Genomic DNA, 22,355 nt, shown 5'->3' with positions numbered 1-22,355 from the left:
ACATGCCTTAACAAATCGAAATTCAACTTTCGGCATTCGATCACTTACCCTAAATAGTAACGACAGTCCTACAAATCTTCTAAATCGTTGGAAAAACATCGTTCACTCACCAAATTCTCCTAACAAGACACGAAACAATTAGACCAAATAATACACTTCTAACAACAACAATGGTATTTTACAGCAAAACACAAAACCTTACCGAACCACTACACGCTTTAAGAACAGCACCACAGAACAAGAGTAACAATTAAGAATAAAAAGAAAAAAAACCGATTAAGAAAGTTTTGCGAAAAAGGCAAAGCAAAAATCGACACGAAGTTATTTACTGTAACCAAGAAAAAGAGAGAAGAAAAAATTTGAGAAGGTTTTCCTGAAAGCAATTAACGTGAAAAACAAAATGAGTGTTTTGGGGAAAAATGGAGAGGTGGACGGTTGAGTGGGAGAAATTTTTGGGATAATTTTTCAAAAATAAAATCTCATTAAATTCCACCAACTAACCACCCATCAGACTTCCAGATTCTAAATTCAACTCAAACTCCACTACATGGGCGACACACTAGGGAATTAGCAAAAATGATTCTCGTTTACTCACGTAATGATTCGAACATAAGACTAAAGGGTAAACTGAAGCCTTACCACTAAACTAGTAGACTTATTCTACTATCAGTTGCTCAAAATTAAATTTCAAACCAGATATTCGAATATAGGGGTTTAGGCAAAAATAATACAAATGCAAGGAAAAGGATACAAACTCAAAACCTCTGACACATAAGCACAACACTTAACCACTGAATCAGATCACTTCACTTGACAAAATTTCCACAATCTTCACTCAAAATTAGGACGTGACCACTCTTGGTTTCACTAACCCGATTTTTGGGATGTGACACTATAGATTGGGCTGATGCAAAAATGAGCCCAATTTCAATATTACAAATTTGACCGTTGTAATAAATAACGATTGTAATTCGTCTACTTATCTTTGCCCAAGAAAACTATTTCACATGATTAATATAAAATTAAAACAAAAATATTATAAAAAAATTACTCATTAACCAAATTCTTTGTTTTGTATTTGTTCTAATCCTCTCGATAGCTTAATTCTTCTAATTTTGGATGATGCCCAAAAATCGATTATGTATCGAAGTATAATTTAGTTTTTATTTAATATCGTTCACTTTTCCCAAACAAAATTGGGTTTGGGTTTGAAAGCGAGATGGACCTCCATCTCATAAATTTTTTTTTTTTGGGTACAAAGCTGATAAAATCTTGAGAAACATTTGTGGGTATAATTGAATTGAAAAAAAAAATTTAAATTTATAATTTAAGTTTGATAGAGTATCCTCTTAAAGTTTTAAATTGGATTCTCTATAAAAAGAAAATCAACATATTTAAATTAATTGAATGAGGCTCGATTGTTTAATTGACATAATATCATAAATTTAAATGTTTGTACAAGCTTGAACTAAAAAGTTCTAATCCTAATTAAATATGAGCTATATTACAACATTAACTAAATCTAATCTAATTAAGATTGGTTTCTTTCTATTTTTTACAAAGGTGAAGAGTTCTTTCTTTATTCAAGTAAAATTGGAATATATTGTAAATATATATTAATATAATATATGATAAATATATTTGAGAGGTCTTTTTATTATAGGAGCTTGATCAAATTAGCCCCTCTACTATTAAATGAATAAATCTAATCGCGGTACTATTAAAAAAAATTAAGACCAAATTAAATTATAGTTAACCTTTGTTATTTAAAAAAATCACTTACAATTTAACGGTTCTATGAAATCTTTTATATAAAATTTAAACTGCATATAAATTAAATTAATCAATTTAAATATATATAGGTCATAAATCCTAATAGATTTGAACGAGTCCCGTGACAAAATCAAAGCCTCTTTGTCTGTTGAGTGGAGCCTGTATTGATTGATGCATTGAGATTCAGATATTTATTTAGACAGTCATATTCCCACACACACATCAGAGCCTTTAAGATTTACAGTTACGATACTCGTTCATCATTCATGTCTCTCTCAAAACAGTAACCCCATTTCTTCACTTCCAGTAAATGAAACCCAATGGAGTGTTTAATAATATTAATTATAAATGATGGGGCTTTGTCTTGTGGAATAATGGGTGGTGCTTGCTTCAGCTGTCAACCTTTCAATTTCATCAATATTATAGCTAAACCAGATTTTGCTGCCATTTATTTCCAGTTTTCTTCTGACCCATTATCTAACAACCTCCTACTGTTTTTCCTATTTAGAATAGCTTAAATACTTTTTAAAAGGTTTAAAGCTTTTCTAAAATTAGAAATATTGACATCTCTCTCTCTTTATATATATGCATGTAACTTTTTAACAACATTGGATAATTTTAAAGATAAGCGGGTAGTTGTAGATGAAATTTTAGTTCAATTGGTATGAATATTATTGTTAATGTAGGAGGACGTGGGTTAGAGTGTGTTGAAGCATATTATTCTCCTATTTATTGGTTAGGAAGTGACTATGGATAGATAAATGAAATTATAAACATTATAAATAGATAAATTAGAAATTTTGTTCTGGGACCAATATGTTATTTGCGCAATTATGTGCTTCACATTTAAATTGTAGACAATTATTTGTATAAGATGTAGGGAAATATACAATTGTTTCATGCAGAGCACCTTTTTTACATAAGAAGAAACATGAAGGGTCTTCCTTGCAATTATATCCTCCACATTAAATCTTAAACTTTAGAAATGTAAATATAAACTTGTACTATCCTTTCTTCGGGTGAAAAACGTTTTCTTTCCTTTTTAAAATTGGAGATGAATTTAAGGGTCTGTTTGATTGCCAGTAAAATATTTTCCGTAAAATGATCGGGAAAATGTTTTATTTTTCTGTAAAATGATTTACTGGAAAATATTTTTTGGTGTTTGATTGAATCTGTGTAAAATATTTTCGGCTGTTTGGCAGATTTCCTGGAAATATTTTTCGAAAAAATTGTTTTTACATATATTGATATGTATTAATAAATTTTTATATTTTAAATTTTTTTACATATATTGCAATGATTTATTTATAACAATACTCAATTATTAAGCTACAATATTAATCGTTATAAATTGAAAAAAATTAATATCAAATAAATTATTTGTAATTGTGTTAAAAAACAAGTATTGAATAATTAAAAAAACAAGTTACTGAAAAATCGATAAACAAAAGCAATTTTCTACCGGAAATGAAGGAAGGAATGAAGGAGGCGATAGAGAGGAAAGCACGGAAAATGTCTTACGGAAATTGAAAGGGTAAGACATTTTCCCTAAAATGTAACTCATTTTCCCTTGTTTTGGAGTTCATTTTCCAAATGGAAAATGTTTTCCGCTAATCAAACGCTGGAAAAGTTGGAAATGATTTTCCGGAAAATCAATTCCTTCAATCAAACAGACCCTAAAATTAAAAAAAAAAGTCTTGTTCAATATCAAAGTAAAAATGTTTAAATTTCAAAAAAAAAATTTATCAATTTAAAAATGTAATAATCATTTTTGAGTGGTTTTGTTGTGTACCTTCTTGGTGAGGAGAATAGATATTTATATACCATGGTTACTATTCATGAATTTGACTTTTTTGGTAGGCTCCATGCATGTCACCACGTATGTTGTTCTAAACTTAACACGTGTTTGTTGGTCTAGGTATTTGCCAGTTTACTCGTTTGGTTTGTACCTTGTGCTTGCAAACACCTAGGGATATGCGAACTGGGCTCGTGAGCTCACCCCGCGAGCCCCTTAACGTATCCACCCAGTGAGGTCCAAACTCAGGATGCGGGTCGGTAGCCCAGGTTATATCTGGGTTTCGAGTTGGCAATCAGATATACTATAACAATATAGTCCATCTAGTGGTTCTAAGAAAGGTTATAAAGTGGTGCTTCGTTGTAAATTTGAAAAACTTACCAAACACGCATTAGTCACTGGTGCCTAGCGTTCACCTTACCACGTGTACAAGGGGATTATACCCATTCAGATCTAACAATTCCTTTGTCCTTGGTTATTCGAATCATTAAAGTATAAGGGAAAAAATTTTTAAAAAAAGGGGAGGGTTATGAAGCCTTAAAAATCATTGTTTTAAACATTTTCAACTGTTGCATTTGACAAAGAACGTTTTCTTTAAGGTAAATTTCTGCGAATTTTTCTACTTTGAGTATTCTTTCTTCTTTTGTTATGATCATAGCTAGAACTAGGGGAGGTAGTAGTCGCCAGATAAGTCCAAGCAATCCACACAACAGCACGTAGCAGGGATTTCTATCGAGGTTAATTTCTACACCTATACTACGAAGACGGAGGAAGCGTTTCGAACCTTAGAAGTACTAGCGATTAAAATCCCTAATTTCGCAAATGATTTTTCAGTTCTTATGGGCTCACATCATCTGAGCAACACCAACGAAAACAATTTTCTTATTCCTTTCGACGTAATAGAGGCTGAGTTTCATTTGCCTCTTCATTATTTCTTCTGCCACCTACTTGAAGATTACGGGATCACACCTGGCTAGTTGTCTGGGTTCTCTTGGTGGACCGCGATGGCTTGCTTACTGTTTTCCAAAACTTGTACTAACTAAAGGCCCACAACTGAGGGAGTTCATTAGGTATCTACTACTTTACCCCTCGCAAAGATGTGGAATCTATCATTTCCAACAACTGCTCTAACCTTCGCTTGAATTCAGAGAAGTACATTAGGGTGAAGTGTAAGCTTACCAATGGCTTTGGTTTCCCCATGGAGTGGTCCTCGCCAAGTAAGGACGTGTGTTTAACTCAATGAAACATTATAACTAGAGAGGGTTGGGTGTAATTTAAGAGGTTTCACAAGGGCCGCGTTTTAAATTTAGAGGATGTCTTAACCGCGAGGAATGTTGCAACCCTTCAAATTGGGCCTAGAAGTTATGGTCCAATCTAAGTGATCACATTGACCATGGAAATGGCTAAAACATGAGTTAAAATAAACAGGTCTAATTTTTGAAAATACTTGCTTAATATTTCCTTTGAACACAGTTGTTTTAAAACATAACTTGAGAAGAAATCTTATTTTTGAAAAACGTTACGACAATATTAAAAATTCAAGTTTAATCAAAAGTTTGTGGAAAACGAATTTTATTAAAAAAAACAGTTAAACAATTCATCCATATTAAAACCATGCAAAATGTCAAATTGTCCACAGATTTTTTTTAAAAATAAAACATTCATGCCACAGTTTAATGATAAACCACAATTGAAGTCCCAAAATAAAAATTTAAAAGTCCACGAAAGTTCCAAAAATATAAAATAGTCTATAACCATAAAAATCGTTTATTTCTGAGAGCCTCTTTGATGGTCGAATCTGAGTCCTAACAACGAGGATTATCTGAAACACATAAGTAATGTGGGTGACCTTTAAAAGGCTCAATGTGAGATCAACACATAATATATATTTGCATACATATCAAATACAATACATCAATCATGACATAATCATAATTCATCAAAATCATGGAATATAACACTGATTCTTATGCATGGACATATTGATGCATATTTTAATCAATGCACATTTTATAAAGTTCTTACCCATCTCCGCTACACACCAATATTGAGTACCCTAGAACTTGTCCATCCAAAACACCGTTTGTGGATAAGCCACCACTGATTTGCAGGTAAACTGCTACTGGTTTGTAGATAAACTGCCATTGATAACACTAATATGGACAAGCCACCATTGAATTGCAGATATACTGCCACTGTTTCCTCCTTTCACAAAATCTCACCCCATGCATGTGATATGACGATTTTCACTTGTAACACATATAGATCACTTATACACTTATGCATGTAAAGATGCCCTCATAATCACTTATCACATAATAATCAATTTTAATATGTTTAACATGTTTTTCACAATAAATCATAGATCTTAATTTGTCATGCATATATACACATAAATCGCATATTTTTAAATCATCACATATAACACATTAGCCATACATCACATATCATGGGCATGAGATCTAGACAAATATCATAACCACAATCATAAGCATATCACTTGTCATGTAGGTCATAGATCCACTTAGTTAGAACACTTACTTGGTATCCATTTGGATAAGTTATACAACTCTTCATAAATATTTAGTATATTTATATATTTTAATATAATTATTTTGTTAATAATAAAATACCGATGTCAAAAAAACAAATAGTATCGATCCACACCTTAGATTGTAGATCCGAATAGCCTCAACCCTTATTTACGGTTTCACTCGATCTATCTCGCAAGACGATCTATCATATAAGTAACAAGTATTAGTGTGGATATTTGAAAATGCTTTGTCACTTAAGAGATCCATCACTAATAGTCTTAACATCATTTACCCCACGATCTAAGACTCTCAAAAAGAGGATTTCCTTTACAAAGTTAGGGGTCTCCCCTACAATTATTGTTCGATCCTTCAAAGAAATACGAAGAAGTATTAGTACTATATTTCATAAATAAATAACAATAACAAAATACCACTATGATTCATGGCACTATACCATCCGGCCATATTAAGGAATCACTAGGAGAAGGGTTTTTATGACCCAAAATAATCTTTACTTACACTTGATTAATTCTAATGGTTCAATGAATCAGAAAGGAGTGATGTCGAAAAATCGAAAAATCTAGAAAGGATCATTACAATGAAAGAAAAAGTTTGATTAAAAAAAGGTGAGAATTGACACAAGGAGAGGGAAAAAAAAGAAGAGGAAGATCTTTTTTGTCATCAATGACAGTGGCGGCTCGACAGCGATTCGACGATAGAGGAGTTATAAGGTTTGGCTAAAAAGAGGGAAGAAGGGAGTAGGAGAAATAAAATTAAATAAAAATGAAGGAGGACTTGTGATGGCGCACGACGGTGACAACGACGGCGCTCACAACGACAATGAAATGAGGGAGATGAAAAGAGTAAAGGAGCGACAGCCACTAGAGGTGGTGGTTAGTGGCAAGAAGTTTGGGTCATGGTGGAGGAAGAAAAAGATTAAGAGAATGGTGGTGGTTGTTTGCAAAAATGAGAGAAAATGATGAGAAAAGAAAATAAAAAATGAAAGAAAGTGAGAGTGAGAGGGGGTATGGATGACAATGCAAAGGAGAAGGGCTTGGTCAACCATGGCCAGGTTCAATGTATCACGCAACAAGGTAAGAGGTGAGGTTATAGCAAGGGAGGGGGATATGGAATAAAAAGGGGTGGATGACAATGTTCATTAAGCATGAGAAAAATTGTCAACAAAATTAAATGCAAGAGTGTGAACAATGAGGCTTGAACCTTAGACCACTATGATAGCTAAGTAACCACTAAACCATTAAGCCATTAATCCCCTTATTATCAATCATGCGCACAAAATAAATAAAATATATGAGATGTGACAAATGTATTTCGATTCTGTTTGAAAAATTTTAGCCTTAATGGATGGAGACCGGGTGATAATAATAAAGTAGTTGATGCGGTTGGGGTGCAGCCTGAGAGGTTCACGTAGCCACATAGGGCCAAAGTTGATATGGGATTGATGTTGTTAAGAAACAAATAATAACCAATAAAGTATTTCTATAGTTATTGTAAAATGAGTCCTCGTCCTTGGTTCTCACTGCCTTCGCCACATGTGGAAAGTGGTACGAACCCTAACTTGCTTCCTACTACTGCTGATCTTATAATTATTGGTGGTGCAAGAACAAATCGGACAATGAAGACAGTTCGGAGGAGCCTACTAGTTTGCTACAGGAAATCGACGAATACATGGACGTGCGAGCTTTTATATTGGATATGGGCAAGAAGTGTAAGACTAATTCAGGGGCTGCTAATGTTGTGGTAAGCAGCATGGAAGAGGAACACTATGTAATATTATAACAACATCAGAAAAAGAGGACAGACCATGCTGGGCCTTCTACTATTGTGGTCACCGCTCTTGTTTCCCTTATTGCGGACTTACCCTATGTCGTTCATGTGAGCTGACTTGTGGTTGTCCATGTAAGTTCATCACATGCTATTCCTGCTAACTCACCTTTTACTTATCCTTCTTATCCCCAACCACGGAGGGACCTTCGAATGACGACATTTTTGGTACCATTGTGGAGGATGGTATTGCTGGTGCACTCGTAAAATTTGTTGGGATGAGTGGTGAGACTAGCAAACTGTTCCCTTAGTGTGAGCACCTGAGCACAAAAGAGTTCCCTTATAGTCGCAATGATGTCACCAACCATCTGATGGCCTCTTTGCTAAAAGTAACTAAGGATTGCATGTGTTCGGCTGATTCATCTAATGGTGTGAAGAAGCTTTCTCTACAAGAACTAGCTTTGTCCCTACAAGTTCTCTTGGCTGAGGCTAGCATGGTTGGTTTGGGTCTCAATGAAGGCATAAGCGGAGCTAAAGCTAGTAAGAAGGAGTTTGATGGCTCTTACCAAAATGTCGTGCGAGCCCTAAAGAGAGCCTGTGAGCTCTATTCCAAGCTAAAAGAAGAAAACTAAGACTTGTGGGAGAAGAATAAGGACTTAGCTGAGCCTTTGGTGGTTACTGAGGGTAACGCAGAGAAATTTCTAGGGAGGTCGTAGTTGAAAGAGCAAAAAAGGAAAGCATGGATGCTTCTATGAAGATGGTTGAAAAGCATTAGGCCATCGTGAGTAAGATGGCCGAAGAGCAAAAGGCTGCTCCAACGAGCTTGGAACAAAAGTACGCTAAAGCTTTAGAAGGCTTTAAGAAGAAAACTTTCCAAAACTTTAGCAACTTCATGCTCGAGCTGAAAGCCAATATTTTGTTGTATGCTCAAGTTGTGGGTGGGCCTTTTGATGCACGTATGGTTGATTTGAATGCTTTCTGTGACATCGTCGGTAATCAATTGGGATTTGATATTCACTTTCCTTCTAAAGCTGCACAGGGAGAGTTTGAGTCTAAGTGGAGAAATTCTAAAGATTTTTACTTGGAGTTTCGAAATAGCCATTTCTTACACCACTAAAAAACGAGTTGTTACATTTCTTATAGGTTTTAAGCAAAAGTTGTTAACACGAAGAGTTATGTGATTAGTAGAATTTTGTTGAGGCTAAAGACCAGAATGACACCTTATGAGGAAAAGAGAGGAAAGAAGCCAACAATAAGGTATTTTCATGTCTTTAAAAGTACATGCTACATACTGAAAAAAAGATTACAATGGGAAGTTCGAAGCTTATAGTGATGAAGACATTCCCTGTTTATTCTATAAATAACAAGGCTTATAAAGTGTATAATAAACATACCAAATTTGTGATGGATCCCATCAATGTGATGGTCAAATATGAACCAGATAGCTCCATAGTAATTGAGTTTCTTGATGATAATATGACCAATGGCAAAAAAAGTTACAGCTGAAAAAATAATAGAGAAAAGTGAAGGTGAATAGTAGCCCGTTGATGACCTTTCTTAGCCTCAAACCTTCCCCTATAGTACATAAAAATCACCTTTTAGATAATGTTATTGGTCGTTCTGAAAGTGGTGCAAGGTTAGGGACAAGCCTAGACTAAACTACCATAATATGATTAGGCTACCTTGCTATACATCCTTCATTGAGCCAAAGAGGATGGAAAATGATCTCAAAGATACTTATTGGACACATGCAATGCAAAAGAAACTAAATCAATTTGAGAGAAATGGTGCATAGCAGTTAGTTCTCAAACTAGAAGGCAACAATGTGATTGAGACAAAATGGATCTTTAAGAAGTAAACAAATGAGCATGGCAACATGTCCAAGAATAACAGTCAGTTGCAACTCACTATCGAAACTAAGGTGTTGAAAATTTTCTACTTTTGGTTAACATATTTTGACTATTATTGTGCAACTTTTTAAGGGATCTCTTGCATCAAAATTTATGGTATAATCGTGGAAGACTTTATATCAAGCAAGGAAACTTAGAAGAGTTTAATGTGATTATCTTTCTATGTGTGAGGGATATGTAATCGTAAAAAGTTTTCATTTATCTCAAACAATATCTTAGTGTTAAAAGGTGATTGTTATGGACCAAAACTCTAAAATTTTAATCTCATCACACTCTTGATTTACGAAGACAAAAACATCTATATGTTGAAGACTTACTTTAGAGTATTATGTAGGGAATTGAGAGAGCATAATCTTTTCATTGAGAGGAACTTATATGGGTGCAAGTTGTTTGTAATCAAATCGTTATAGTAGTTTGAGCTAAGCTTTTAGAAGGGAAAGTCTTAAGGAGAGAGTTTGATAATTACGATTGTATAATAGTCAAGTTGCAACAAATGAAAGTGAGGTTATATATTATACTATAAAGATTATAGTAGATTGGTCTCTGGAGAAGGACCTACAAACATATAATTGAATACGAATTGCATACCCAATCAATTGTACTCATTGTTCATTTTTTTTCAATTTTAAATTATTTCTAATAATCACAATTCATATAACAACTCAGCAATCAACTCAATACTTACAAAAACCTTTATTTATTTGTGAAATATCAATTTTTTTTATTTCAAAGGCTAAATTTTTCAAAAGAAATTTCTCCCCACCAAATTTTCTATATACAAATCAAACATATATTATAGCAGGGTTTAGCATAAAAAATAGATATTTTAATTTGTTGGCTTTGTTGTTTAGCGTCAGTTTATTGATCATTACTAAATTATTTTAAGGCCAATTTATACTTAATGTTAAATAAATTTCCAAATATAAATGGAAACCGCAGGAAAATAAATGAAAACTGTTTACTCAATTAATGCTTTATGTCATATTGAAATTATCCAATTCAACCACTAATTTGGGTCTTTATATAATTAATGTCATATTGAAATTTAATTTCACTAATGATTTCAAGAATTAAATTAAATTATTTTATTTTTCAGGATTTTTAATTTTAATCTAATAAAACCAACTTTAAATTTAAATTTATATAATTAATGTTTTCATTTGACACCAAAATTGGAATTAAAAAAAAAAAACTTTCTTCTTTCGCCTCTTCTTTAATATGTAGTGTATATATTAGATTACTAAAATTAACAAACTAATTAATTTGAGAATAAGGTAAGTTGATCTCTGTTTTAATCGACTGCATTTTTTTTTATTTTAAAACTTTTAATAGAATTTCAATTATTCATTCTTTTAATAGTTTTGGAATATTATACATTGACGTTAGTTTTATTTTTTTTTACTTATATAATTAAGTCCTTTTGGAGTATGAAATATTTCTCATTTAATTCTTTACAATTTAAAATGAAAATAATGAGAAATTATGATATAATGCCAACTAAGAATGTATTTACGTGTCATTAAAAATTTTGTTTGCTGAAATAAAATAAAAAATTGTTAGCTCACCATTGGAAAAGGATTGTATGAAATAATGACACAATGTCATTTGTATTCCTTTTTCAATAGTTTAATGTCATAACAGTATTTTTATCTTGAAAAAAAATCAAATTCAAATGAAAATCTTAAAATTCAGGATGAAATCGCTGGTGTGTGTTAGAGTTTGTGTGACTCGAATCCCGTTACTTGAAGAAATTGTTGGATTGGGGTTGCGACCAAGGGTTTTGACTCCCGCGGTATGGACCATGCTGCATAAATAAAATCCGTATAGAATTACACTTCTTCTATTTAACATGGATTAGAATAAGGTTTTTCAACTTTTAAATAGATGTAATCGAAACTCCTTTTATATTATTCGTTTTTTTTAAACATTAGTGAATTTATTCTCCTCTACCCGTAGTTTTCCCCTAAAAAGGCTTCCACGTGTAAAATCAGTGTGTTCTTATTTTTCTTATTTTGCTATCATCTTATTGCCATTATCAACGTATATTATAATAATATAACATTAAACTATTAAAAATAGATAATATTCCTATTTCATACAATCATTTCAGGTTCACTGTTACACTTATTTCTAACTCATCTTTCCCTGTGTTCTCCCTCACTTTTTGTTTCTTCAATTAAAAGGGAAAAAAGAAAAAAATGAATATTAGATAAACTAGCAAGACGACAGGGACGAAAGAGGCTTCCCTTTCTGACAAGTCATGACACTATTTTTTCACATCTTCTATGCATTAGGGAAGCATCTAAATGTAAAATTGTTCACTATATAAAATTGTTCACATTCTATATCAAATGATTACAAACTATTTATAGATTATAGTTAACCCTTTAAAACAAAAAAAATGAAAAATATTAAAATCTAATAATAGCCATAAACCAATGACTCTTGACCTTTCATTCTCCTAAATAAAAAACTACTAATTTAAACCCATTAAAAAACATAACTCTTGACCTTTCATTTAACATAACTATTGACTTTTCATTTAAGTTTATTTAACAAAACTCCCCTGTAAAATTAAATGCTTCTGCCATCCTTCATGTTGATTAATTTCTTGTAGTTGTCAAACAGTACCATCGATAGTAGTTTTGTGAAGATATCCGCGACTTGGTCCCGACTTGCCACATGCACTAATTTCACACTTCCTTTATTTACATGATCTCGGATGAAATGAAAACAAATGTCAATGTGTTTGCTTCTCTCATGATTCACTGGGTTCTTTGCCAACTTAATTGCTGATTTATTGTCAGCTCGTATCTCAGTTGCACTGAGTTGTTGTTGCTCCAACTTGCCCAATAAATTTCTGAGCCATATAGCATGACACACATACTAAGATGCTGCCACATATTCAGCTTCACATGTCAAGAGTGTCACGATTAGTTGCTTCTTTGAAAGCCAAGCAAACGCTGTGTTACTCATAAAGAACACATATCTCGATGTACTTTTCTGATCGTTTAAGTCTCTGCACCAATCACTGTCGGAATACCCAATCAACTTGTAATCTTCTATATTTGTAGAAAATAACCCGAGTGACACCGTTCCTTGAATGTACCGTAGGATTCGCTTCAACACCTTCCAATATGAATAAACCGACTCCTCCATGAACCGACTTACAATGCCAACACTTAGCGAAATGTCAGGCCTTGTGCAAGTGAGATAGCGAAGGCTTCCCACCAAACTCCGGTATTTGCTCGCGTCCACTCGTTCTCCTCCATCGAATTTCGAGAGTTTTACACCTGGTTCCATTGGTGTTGATACCAGGTTGTAATGTGCCATCTTATACTTCTTCAAAATTTCCTTTGCATATGCCTTCTGTGACACAAAAATACCTGTCTCTTCTTGTCTAACCTCCAAACCAAGGAAATACTTCATTAAACCCAAATTTGTCATCTAGAATTCTTGTGTCATTTTGCTCTTAAAATCTAGTATCATCTCACCATTATTCCCCATAAAAATGAGGTCATCGACATAAAGAGCAACAAATAACATATTACCTTCATTCTTTTTCACGTAAAGGGCATGTTCATAAGGACATTATTTGAACACGTTCTCCTTGAAGTATGTATCGATACGAGTATTCCATGCCCGCGGTGCTTGCATCAACCCGTAAAGTATCTTCTTCAATTTCAGCACCTTCTTTTCTTCGCTATTTTTCATGTACCCGGGTGGTTGTTTGTTGTAGACTTCTTCTTTGAGCACACCATTCAATAATGCCGACTTGACATCCATTTGAAATATCAGCCATTTAAATTGAGCCGCTTGTGTAAAGAGCAATCGGATTGTCTCCATTCTTACAACGGGAGCAAATACCTCATCATAATCGATCCCCTCCTTTTGTTTATATCCCTTTGCAACAAATCGCACCTTGTACCATTCTAACTCGCCTTGAGCATTCATCTTTCTTTTGAACACCCACTTCACACCAATGGGCTGACTTCCTTTTGACAATTCTGTTAACTCCCATGTGTTGTTGCGGTCAATTGCTTTAATCTCCTCGTCCATAGCAGTTTGCCACTTCTTGTCTCGCACCGCCTCTTCAAAACTTATATTCTTGGAATCTGCCAAAAGACATACAATATGTACCTCGTTTGTTGAATCATACAAATCTTACAAACTTCTCATTTTTGGTTGTTTCGGTTCATCTTCATCATCGGTAGTTTCAGAATTTGTCGGTATAAATGTTGTTGTAGCGATTGATGATCCTCCATCTTTGATGATAACCTCCGTTGAGTTATTCCAATCCCACTCGCTTGCTTCATTGAATCGTACATCACGACTTACCACAACTTTTTTACTTATCGGGTCGAGTAGCTTGTATCATTTTGTTTTCTTATCATACCCAATAAAAATAAACCTTTTACTTTTGTCTTCGAGCTTTGTTCTTCGCTGATCCGGCACATGTGCATAGGCCTCTCTACCGAATACTTTGAGATGAGAAACTGATGGTTTTTGTCCGCTCCAAACCTCTTGTGGTGTTTGATCATCCAACTTTGCATGTGGACATCGATTTTGCACATAGATGGCACATTGCACAACTTTCGCCCAAAATTCCTTCGGCATCTTCTTGCTCTTGAGCATTGATCAAACCATGTCGAGAACAGTCCGGTTCTTTCTCTCGGCCACACCATTTTGTTGGGGAGAGTACGGTGCGGTTAGGAATCTTCTTATGTCTTGCTCCTCACAATACTCCATAAAAGCCGTCGAAGTATACTCGCCACCTCTATCAGATCGTACAGATTTGATGTGTCTACCAGTTGCTTTTTCCACCATCACTTTAAACTTCTTGAACACCTCGAATGCCTCGGATTTTTCTTTAAGAAAATAAACCCAAGTTTTTCGTGAGAAATCATCAATAAAAGAAATGAAATACCTTTTACCGCTAAAAGATTAGGGGGTGATTGGTCCACATATGTTGGTATGAATCAATTCGAGAAGTTGCTTAGCCCAATATTCTACTTTCTTTTGAAACGAAATTCTCGCATGCTTGCCAAGCACACATTCTTAACAAAATTTTCCCTCATAGTCCATGTCTGGTAGCCCATGTTCTTCTTCGCTAACTCGTTTCGACCACCATAATGTAAGTGGCTAAAACGGAGATGCCACAGTGACGCATTGTCTTCAACGTCGACTCATAAACATTTTCCTCAAATGCTTTTCAAATTCAACTTGTACATGCGATTTCTCTCCATTTCAGCTAGAGCGACCAAACGCCCTTCTTTATCTTTCAAGTGTAACACCCGATCTTTCACAAATACCGAATAACCTTTTTCCATGAGTTGCCCCATACTCAAAATGTTGCTCTTGAGGTCTGGTACGTAATACATATCTTGGATTGACCCAACTAACCCATCTTGTTGTAAACAATAAACGGTACCTTGGCCTTTTACCTCAACCTTCGACGCATCTCCAAATGACACATGTCCCGTTTCAACCTTTTGCATCTCTTTGAATAGGTGCTTGTGCCCGCACATATGGTTGCTTGCACCTGTGTCAAGGTACCATACCATGTTGTTGTTGGTGATGACTTCGTTGTGTGCCATCAAGAGAAAACCTTCTTTTGCCTCATCATTTTCCATGGTTAGGTTGTCTCTTCCACCTTTTTTTAGATGCGATATTCTTTTGGGAAATGTCCCACTTTACCCCAATTGTAACACTTATCAGAGTTACAATCCTTTGCATAGTGACCATATTTGCCACACTTGTAGCACTCGACATTGGAATAATTCGACCATCTGCCTCTTCCATGACCATGTCTTCTTTCACGCCAATTTTGTTGGTTTGATTGCTCATTCTCCTCATAATTCCCTTCTTGACCGCGACCTTTTTCACCACGACCATTTCCTCAATCTCTACAACCACAACATCTACCTCGAAAGTTTTAAGAATAGAGAACCTTTTCATCTTTGAGTGATGCCTTGGTTTGAAGTGCTTGCTCGAATGTCTCATCTTTCTTCTTCTTCTCACGCTATTCATGTGCCTCGAGAGAACCGTGAGTTCATCGACTGTGAGCATTGCTAGATTCTTTGACTCTTCTATGGCACATACGACATTCTCGAAATTATTAATTAATGATCTCAAAATCTTCTTCACAACTCATGCATCGGTTAACGCTTCTCCGTTTTGGTTGAGTTGGTTCACCACGGTTTGAACACGCGTGATGTAGTCGGAGACACCTTCCGATTCCTTCATCTTCATACCTTCCAACTCGCCGCGAAAAGTTTGAAGGCAGACTTGTTTAACTCGGTCGGCTCCTTTGTACACCTTTGCTAAAATGTCCCACGCTTCTTTTAAAGTTGTAGCACTTGCAATCTTCTCAAAGCCCGACTCGTCAATAGCTCGGAATAACATGTATAATGCCACATTGTCTTTCGATCGCATTTCTTTTAAGGCCTTATTTTGAGCCGCCGTATATCCCGTAGTAGTTGTCGGTTCTACGAAACCTTCTTGGACCACCTCCTAACCATCTTGAGACCCGATAAGAGCTTTCATTTGGATGCTCCAATTCTCATAGTTCACTTTTGTTAGTCGAGGCAGCGACACATTACTGGTCACACTCTCCATAGCTCTGATACCAAATTGTAAAATTGTTCACTATGTAAAATTGTTCACATTCTATATCAAATGCTTACAAACTATTTATAGATTATAGTTAACCCTTTAAAACAAAAAAAAAACTAAAAAATATTAAAATCTAATAATAGCCATAAACCAATGACTCTTGACCTTTCATTCTCCTAAATAAAAGAATCTTCAAGAAGCTTATAGTGTTGGGCAACTTTCTTCTAAAACTCAAGCTGCTCATATCTCTCACCTCCATAGCCTTCTTTTTTCTGCAGCTTTCTCAGGTGGTATGTCGAGGTACACTACCAGATTTGGAGCTATTAGCCCATTCTCTGGTGCCTTACACCATTCAAAATCAAGTCCTGTAGCAGATGAGAAAGAGACCCCGAAATAAGAGTAATGATCTACTATAAGGGTGGTTCCAGCTTTTAGTTTTGTTTCCATCATTGATCTCTTCTCCCACCGATTTGCACTGAAAAGTGGACGAACTGTGTGGTCATCCAACTATGATTTCTTAATCAAATATGCCGATATCATATGGTTCCGTTGGTGAATCACCATAACTCGACCAAATACCCCAATCCCTCCAAATACAAAAGTAGCTTTCTACATTGTGAAGTTTTACCACTACGATTTAATACGAATTTTTTTTTGGGGTTTTAAAGATAGATAAAAAGAAATTTCATTATGGAGGGAGTGGGTAATTGGAGGAGAAAGGAGTATGGATGGTAAGTTGGAATAGACACTAATAGTGAGTTGGAAAAATTTTTAATGCCGTGTAAATACATTCTTAGTTGTCATTATGTCTTTGGTTAAATACCATAATTGATGTAGTAGGAAGAGTTTAAAAATATTAATACAAATTTCATATAAAATTGGAAATAATTAGAAAATTACAATTTTATTCTTCTCCAATCTGAATTTTGCTTACATCTCGAATGAATTTAAGAACATATTCAAAAAAATTTTGACCGACGATTGAAATGGTTTGTGAATTCCGAACAACGATAATGGCGAAACCTAATAAAATAACAATTACAACCTAAGAAGTAATAAGTACTTGGGCATGGACTTGGAAACTTGCTATTTGCCAATAGAAATGTTGACATACTTCCACACTTGAGATATGATACGCATGACAATTTCTATTTGAAGCACTTATTTATAATTTAGGTAAGTTACTTTTTTACTCATTGCCTTTTAATTTTTTAAAGGTATTTCATGCCTTTTGTTTAAAAAATTTATTTATAATTTTTAAATGTTAAATATAAATTTGATTTTAAATAAATTATTTTTAAGATTTTACTTAATTGAATTAACTTTTAATGTTATAATATTAAAATCAATGACTATTAAATTATTAAGATTAAAATATAGTTTTAAAAAAGACACATGTTAATAATATTTATCAAATCAAATTTATATTCTTTTAAATATAATAATATTTAATTACATTCACGGATTAAAGTAGAGTAAAAGTAAATAAAATATCATAAAAAATGAATTTTAACAATTTTAACATTAAAAAAATTAATTTAACAATAGATATTAAATAAAGGCTTAATGACAAATTTGGTCACTAACGTTTACATGTTTTGTCAAAATGGTCCTAATTATATTTTTGAGTCTTTTTTAGCCATCAATCTTTGTTCTTTTTTTTTTCAATTTGCTTTTTTTTTTATCAGATCTGATAAGAGTGTGTTAAAAGTTATTGGGAATGATGTAGAATTTCATATGTGGAATATTTTTAATGAGAGTAATTTATTACTTAGTTAACCAAATAAAATAATTACATGTGGACAATAATAAAATAAATAAATCATACATGAAATTAAAAAAATAACTTTTAATTAAAAAACATAAATGTAACTATCGAAAAAACTTAATAGAAAAATCTCTCAATAAATAAATCTATGAAAGATTGAAACCTTTTAAAAAAAAAGAAAGAAAGATTGAAACCTTTAGAAAAAGAAAAAAGAAAAATTGAAACTTTGAACCATTTTAAAACCTTGTATCACTAGAAATCTTTTTAAGTATTGAAATCAAATCGAAAATACTGAACTTTCAATTAAGAGGCAAGAGAGAAACCCAAAACCTTTTTCTTTGAAGAGGCACATACTGCATTTGGAATTGAGAGATTGAGGCGAAGCAAAAGTTAGTGTTTCGTTACTAATCGACTAGGTATTCTAATATTTTGGGTTTAATCTTATGAAATTTGGTGTTTAACTTGATTTTCATATTAATATTATTGAATTAGATTTAGGGTTTTGAAACCCTTAATTCCAAAATTCAAAATTAAAACTAGCATTTGGATTGTTTTAGTTCAAAAGAGAGAAAAACTTGTAATGAAATGAAATATAGGTTAGTCAAATGTACCAAAAATGGATTTCTTGATATTAAGATATGTTATTTGTCTGCTCGTATAGAAATAATGAAAAAAATAAAGACGATAATCAAATTCAAATATATATTTATAGAACATATTACTTCATGGGTTGGGTTGAAAATTTAAAGATACCGTCTTTAGTTCTTAAAAGCCAAAGACGCCATCTCCATATTAAATTCCACATCATTCCCGCTAACTTTTTTAACGGTACTTTTATAAAATCTGTTAAAAAAATCAAATTGAAAAAAAAGAACAAAGGTTGATGGCTAAAAAAGACTAAAAAATATAATTAGAACCATTTTGACAAAACATGTAAACATTAGTGACCAAAATTGTTATTAAACCTAAAATAAATAACCTATAATAAATTATTAATAATGTTATTTAAATTATAATATATATTACAAATTTATTTGTTATTTAAAATTGAATACCATTGATATAATTGATTTTAAGTTATTTATTATAATTACATTATTTTTAATATATTAAGGAATTGTTAAGAAATTCATTAAATATTATAAATTTAATATATAGAGAATATAATACTTATAATAGTATAAAGTGGAAAGAGCTAGAAATAGTTGGAGGGAGTAGATGCATCTTTTATTATTTCCCATTAAAACCCCCCACCAAACCTCTTCTTTATATATTAAAGATCAAAAATAAATTATTCATAAACCATGCTTTGTCATTTGTCTCTTAATTTGCCAAAATTTTATTTCCTTTAAACTGTGAATTTCATCTGCTTGCAGACAGAGAGAGAGAGAGAGAGAGAGAGAGAGAGAGAGAGAGAGAGAGAGAGAGAGCAGTGCAGTGAAGGTGAAATGTTTTTCGGTAGTACTCCAGTTCTTCTTTGGCTCTTCTTCTTATCTTTATCTCCATTGACCAAAGCTAAAGTTCCAGCCATCATAGTGTTCGGAGATTCCTCCGTGGATTCGGGCAACAACAACCTGATCTCGACGGTTTTGAAGAGCAATTTTCAGCCTTACGGTCGTGATTTTTACGGGGGTCAACCAACTGGACGCTTCTGCAATGGCCGAATCCCTCCCGATTTCATCTCCGAAGCTTTTGGACTGAAACCCGCCATCCCAGCTTACTTGGATCCTGCTTATAATATATCGGATTTCGCCACTGGTGTTTGCTTTGCTTCTGCTGGAACTGGCTACGACAATGCAACCTCCAAAGTGCTTGTAAGATGAAAAAGCCACTACACCTATATATAAACATGCCCCAGAAGAAGCTAATTATTGAATATTTGTTCCCTTTTACGGTTTTTGCAGAATGTGATACCACTATGGAAGGAATTAGAGTATTACAAAGAATACCAGGGAAAGCTGAGAAGCTACGTCGGTGAAAATAAGGCAAATGAGATTCTGAGAGAGGCCTTGTATCTAATGAGCTTAGGGACGAATGATTTCCTAGAAAATTACTACGTTTTCCCCACCCGAAAATCCCAGTTCTCAGTGAGGCAATACCAGGATTTCCTGCTAGGACTGGGCGAAAACTTCGTAAGGGAACTCCACGCTCTAGGTGTCCGGAAAATATCCATCACCGGCCTTCCTCCGATGGGGTGTTTGCCGCTGGAGAGGGCCACCAATATCCTGGGCCAAAACGACTGTGTACCCGAATACAACAACGTGGCATCCGGATTCAACAGGAAACTGGAAGGCCTGGTTGCAAAACTAAACAAGGAGCTTCCTGGAATGCGAATGGTGTCTGCACCTGCCTATGACATTTTCTATCAGATTATTACCAGACCTTCTCTCTTCGGTAAGTTTCTCTTTTGCTGCATTTTGCTTCGTTGGACCACTTTGCAGAGTATTTTTGAATTAATTAAATCATTTAAAACAAAACTAAGTAGAAGTAGAAAATTTTCAGTAGCTTTTATCTGCAACTCATCAACTCTTAAGGTGTTAGGACCATAATAGCTCAACCAGGGCGGTAATCGGGGTGCATGCGTTGCAGGGACCTCAAACATTAATTATTTCAATTTTACTAAAACCTAATTTATGACTGAAGGGATGTATAGATTATATTTATTTAATTTATATGATGTGATTTTTAATTTTATCTATTTTTTGATAAACAGTTACCATAAATAAAGAAATTAACTTTATAAAAAAATATTTTCTTTTAATGAATTATAAAAAATAAAGTTAAATAGATGAAACCATTGATGCTAAACAGTTGTCATCTAAGAGACCGGGGAAAGCTTTTAATGAATGTTTTCTTTTCCTTGTCTGAAAATGTATTTATTCTATTAGCATATTGTAATCAGCAATTATGAATGTTACTCAATAAGAAGAAGATAAATGCTGGTTGGTTTTAAGTGTTATAATGAAATATTGTATAAGAAATCGGTAATGACACAAAGATCTCTACTTGGAAGCATTTAATGTGATGGGACAATGACTATCTTCACAGACTCTGTAGTTATGAGTAGCTCTCTTATCATTTATCAAATATAAAATTGGATTTTAAAAAATGGGTGTTTGGAATGTGGAATTGTAGGGTTTGAGGTGACGGGAGTGGCATGTTGTTCGACGGGGACATTCGAAATGAGTTACCTATGCAATCAGTATAATCCATTTACATGCAGTGATGCCAATAAATATGTATTTTGGGATGCTTTCCATCCCACTGAAAAAACTAACAAAATCATCTCCGATCATCTTATTCCTCTTCTTTTAGCTATGTTTTCTCATTAGTTTTTTATATTTTTCATTTCTCTGCAACTACAAACTCTCTTTTACACGCATGCATCCATGGATGGTGTTCATTGTCTAGCTAAGCCTAGTTCTATATCAATATATATAGCTGTTCATTCACATGGCTAAAAATTATCAATAAGAAAACCCTGTTTATCTCAAGCTGATTTTTCTTTTCTGAAAACTAAACTATCATTCCTTTAATAAGAGAACCAAAATAAACAATAGATAGACCCTGCATTGTAACAACTCACTAAAACCAGAAGCCGAAAAGAGGATGGAAAGGGAGCAGGAACTCTAGTGCAACTCGTCACAACCAAAGGCAGCAATAATACAGTGGATCCGTTCACCTCTGCTAAACTAGGTACACTCCCTGCAAAGGCAAAATTGATTTACGGACAGACAGCAGAGCTGTTCACCCCGGCTTTAACTACCTTATCTGCATTTACATTTTCATCCCTCGAGGTCTGTCTGGTTTCCCAACTCTGGCCTCCTCAGCATTTACAACAAGAAACATCAATGCTCCTAAAAATTGTAGGGGCTTTAGTAGAATACTGAAGTGCATCGCTGCAGTCACTCTCAAATGATGAGCTCATAGTTATAGGAACGTGCCCGTCTCCAGCCATGAAATGGTAATTTCCTTAATCGTGAGGGTCTCTGTCAGTGCCGGATCAGCATTACCAATAAAAGAAAAAAAATCGTAAGGGATAATCCTTTGTGGTCGTGGAGTATGCGACCAATTCTAGCCCGGCTAGGATTGCCTTAAACCAATGCATCCTTTGCATGCGTAAGATTTGTGTTGGGGAGAATAGAAAAGTAATTATAAGGTTGAGATTGAGTAGG

General features: G+C 33.9%; 3 protein-coding genes across 3 annotated transcripts; 1 reads left to right on the top strand and 2 right to left on the bottom strand.

The window, feature by feature from the left end:
• Positions 1 to 12,683: 12,683 nt before the first annotated feature.
• On the bottom strand, positions 12,684 to 13,244 carry LOC107956264 (secreted RxLR effector protein 161-like). The gene has a single exon (XM_016891977.1). It carries the CDS (start codon positions 13,242 to 13,244, stop codon positions 12,684 to 12,686), a length of 561 nt encoding a protein of 186 aa, XP_016747466.1.
• Positions 13,245 to 16,310: 3,066 nt separating this feature from the next.
• LOC107956265 (thymidylate kinase-like) lies at positions 16,311 to 16,859 on the bottom strand. Its single transcript, XM_016891978.1, has 2 exons — positions 16,666 to 16,859; positions 16,311 to 16,419 (listed from the first exon to the last, which is right to left on the bottom strand). The coding sequence occupies exons 1-2, from the start codon at positions 16,857 to 16,859 to the stop codon at positions 16,311 to 16,313; spliced, it is 303 nt and encodes a 100-aa protein (XP_016747467.1).
• A 2,527-nt stretch (positions 16,860 to 19,386) lies between these two features.
• LOC107955722 (GDSL esterase/lipase At2g42990) lies at positions 19,387 to 21,674 on the top strand. The gene is made up of 3 exons (XM_016891521.2): positions 19,387 to 19,994; positions 20,085 to 20,574; positions 21,316 to 21,674. The coding sequence occupies exons 1-3, from the start codon at positions 19,629 to 19,631 to the stop codon at positions 21,510 to 21,512; spliced, it is 1,053 nt and encodes a 350-aa protein (XP_016747010.2). The 5' UTR covers positions 19,387 to 19,628; the 3' UTR covers positions 21,513 to 21,674.
• Positions 21,675 to 22,355: the final 681 nt, after the last annotated feature.

Source organism: Gossypium hirsutum, chromosome D07 (genome assembly GCF_007990345.1).
Source record: "Gossypium hirsutum isolate 1008001.06 chromosome D07, Gossypium_hirsutum_v2.1, whole genome shotgun sequence".
NCBI classification, from domain to species: Eukaryota; Viridiplantae; Streptophyta; class Magnoliopsida; order Malvales; family Malvaceae; genus Gossypium; species Gossypium hirsutum.
This window is presented reverse-complemented; position numbering and strand designations above follow the sequence as displayed.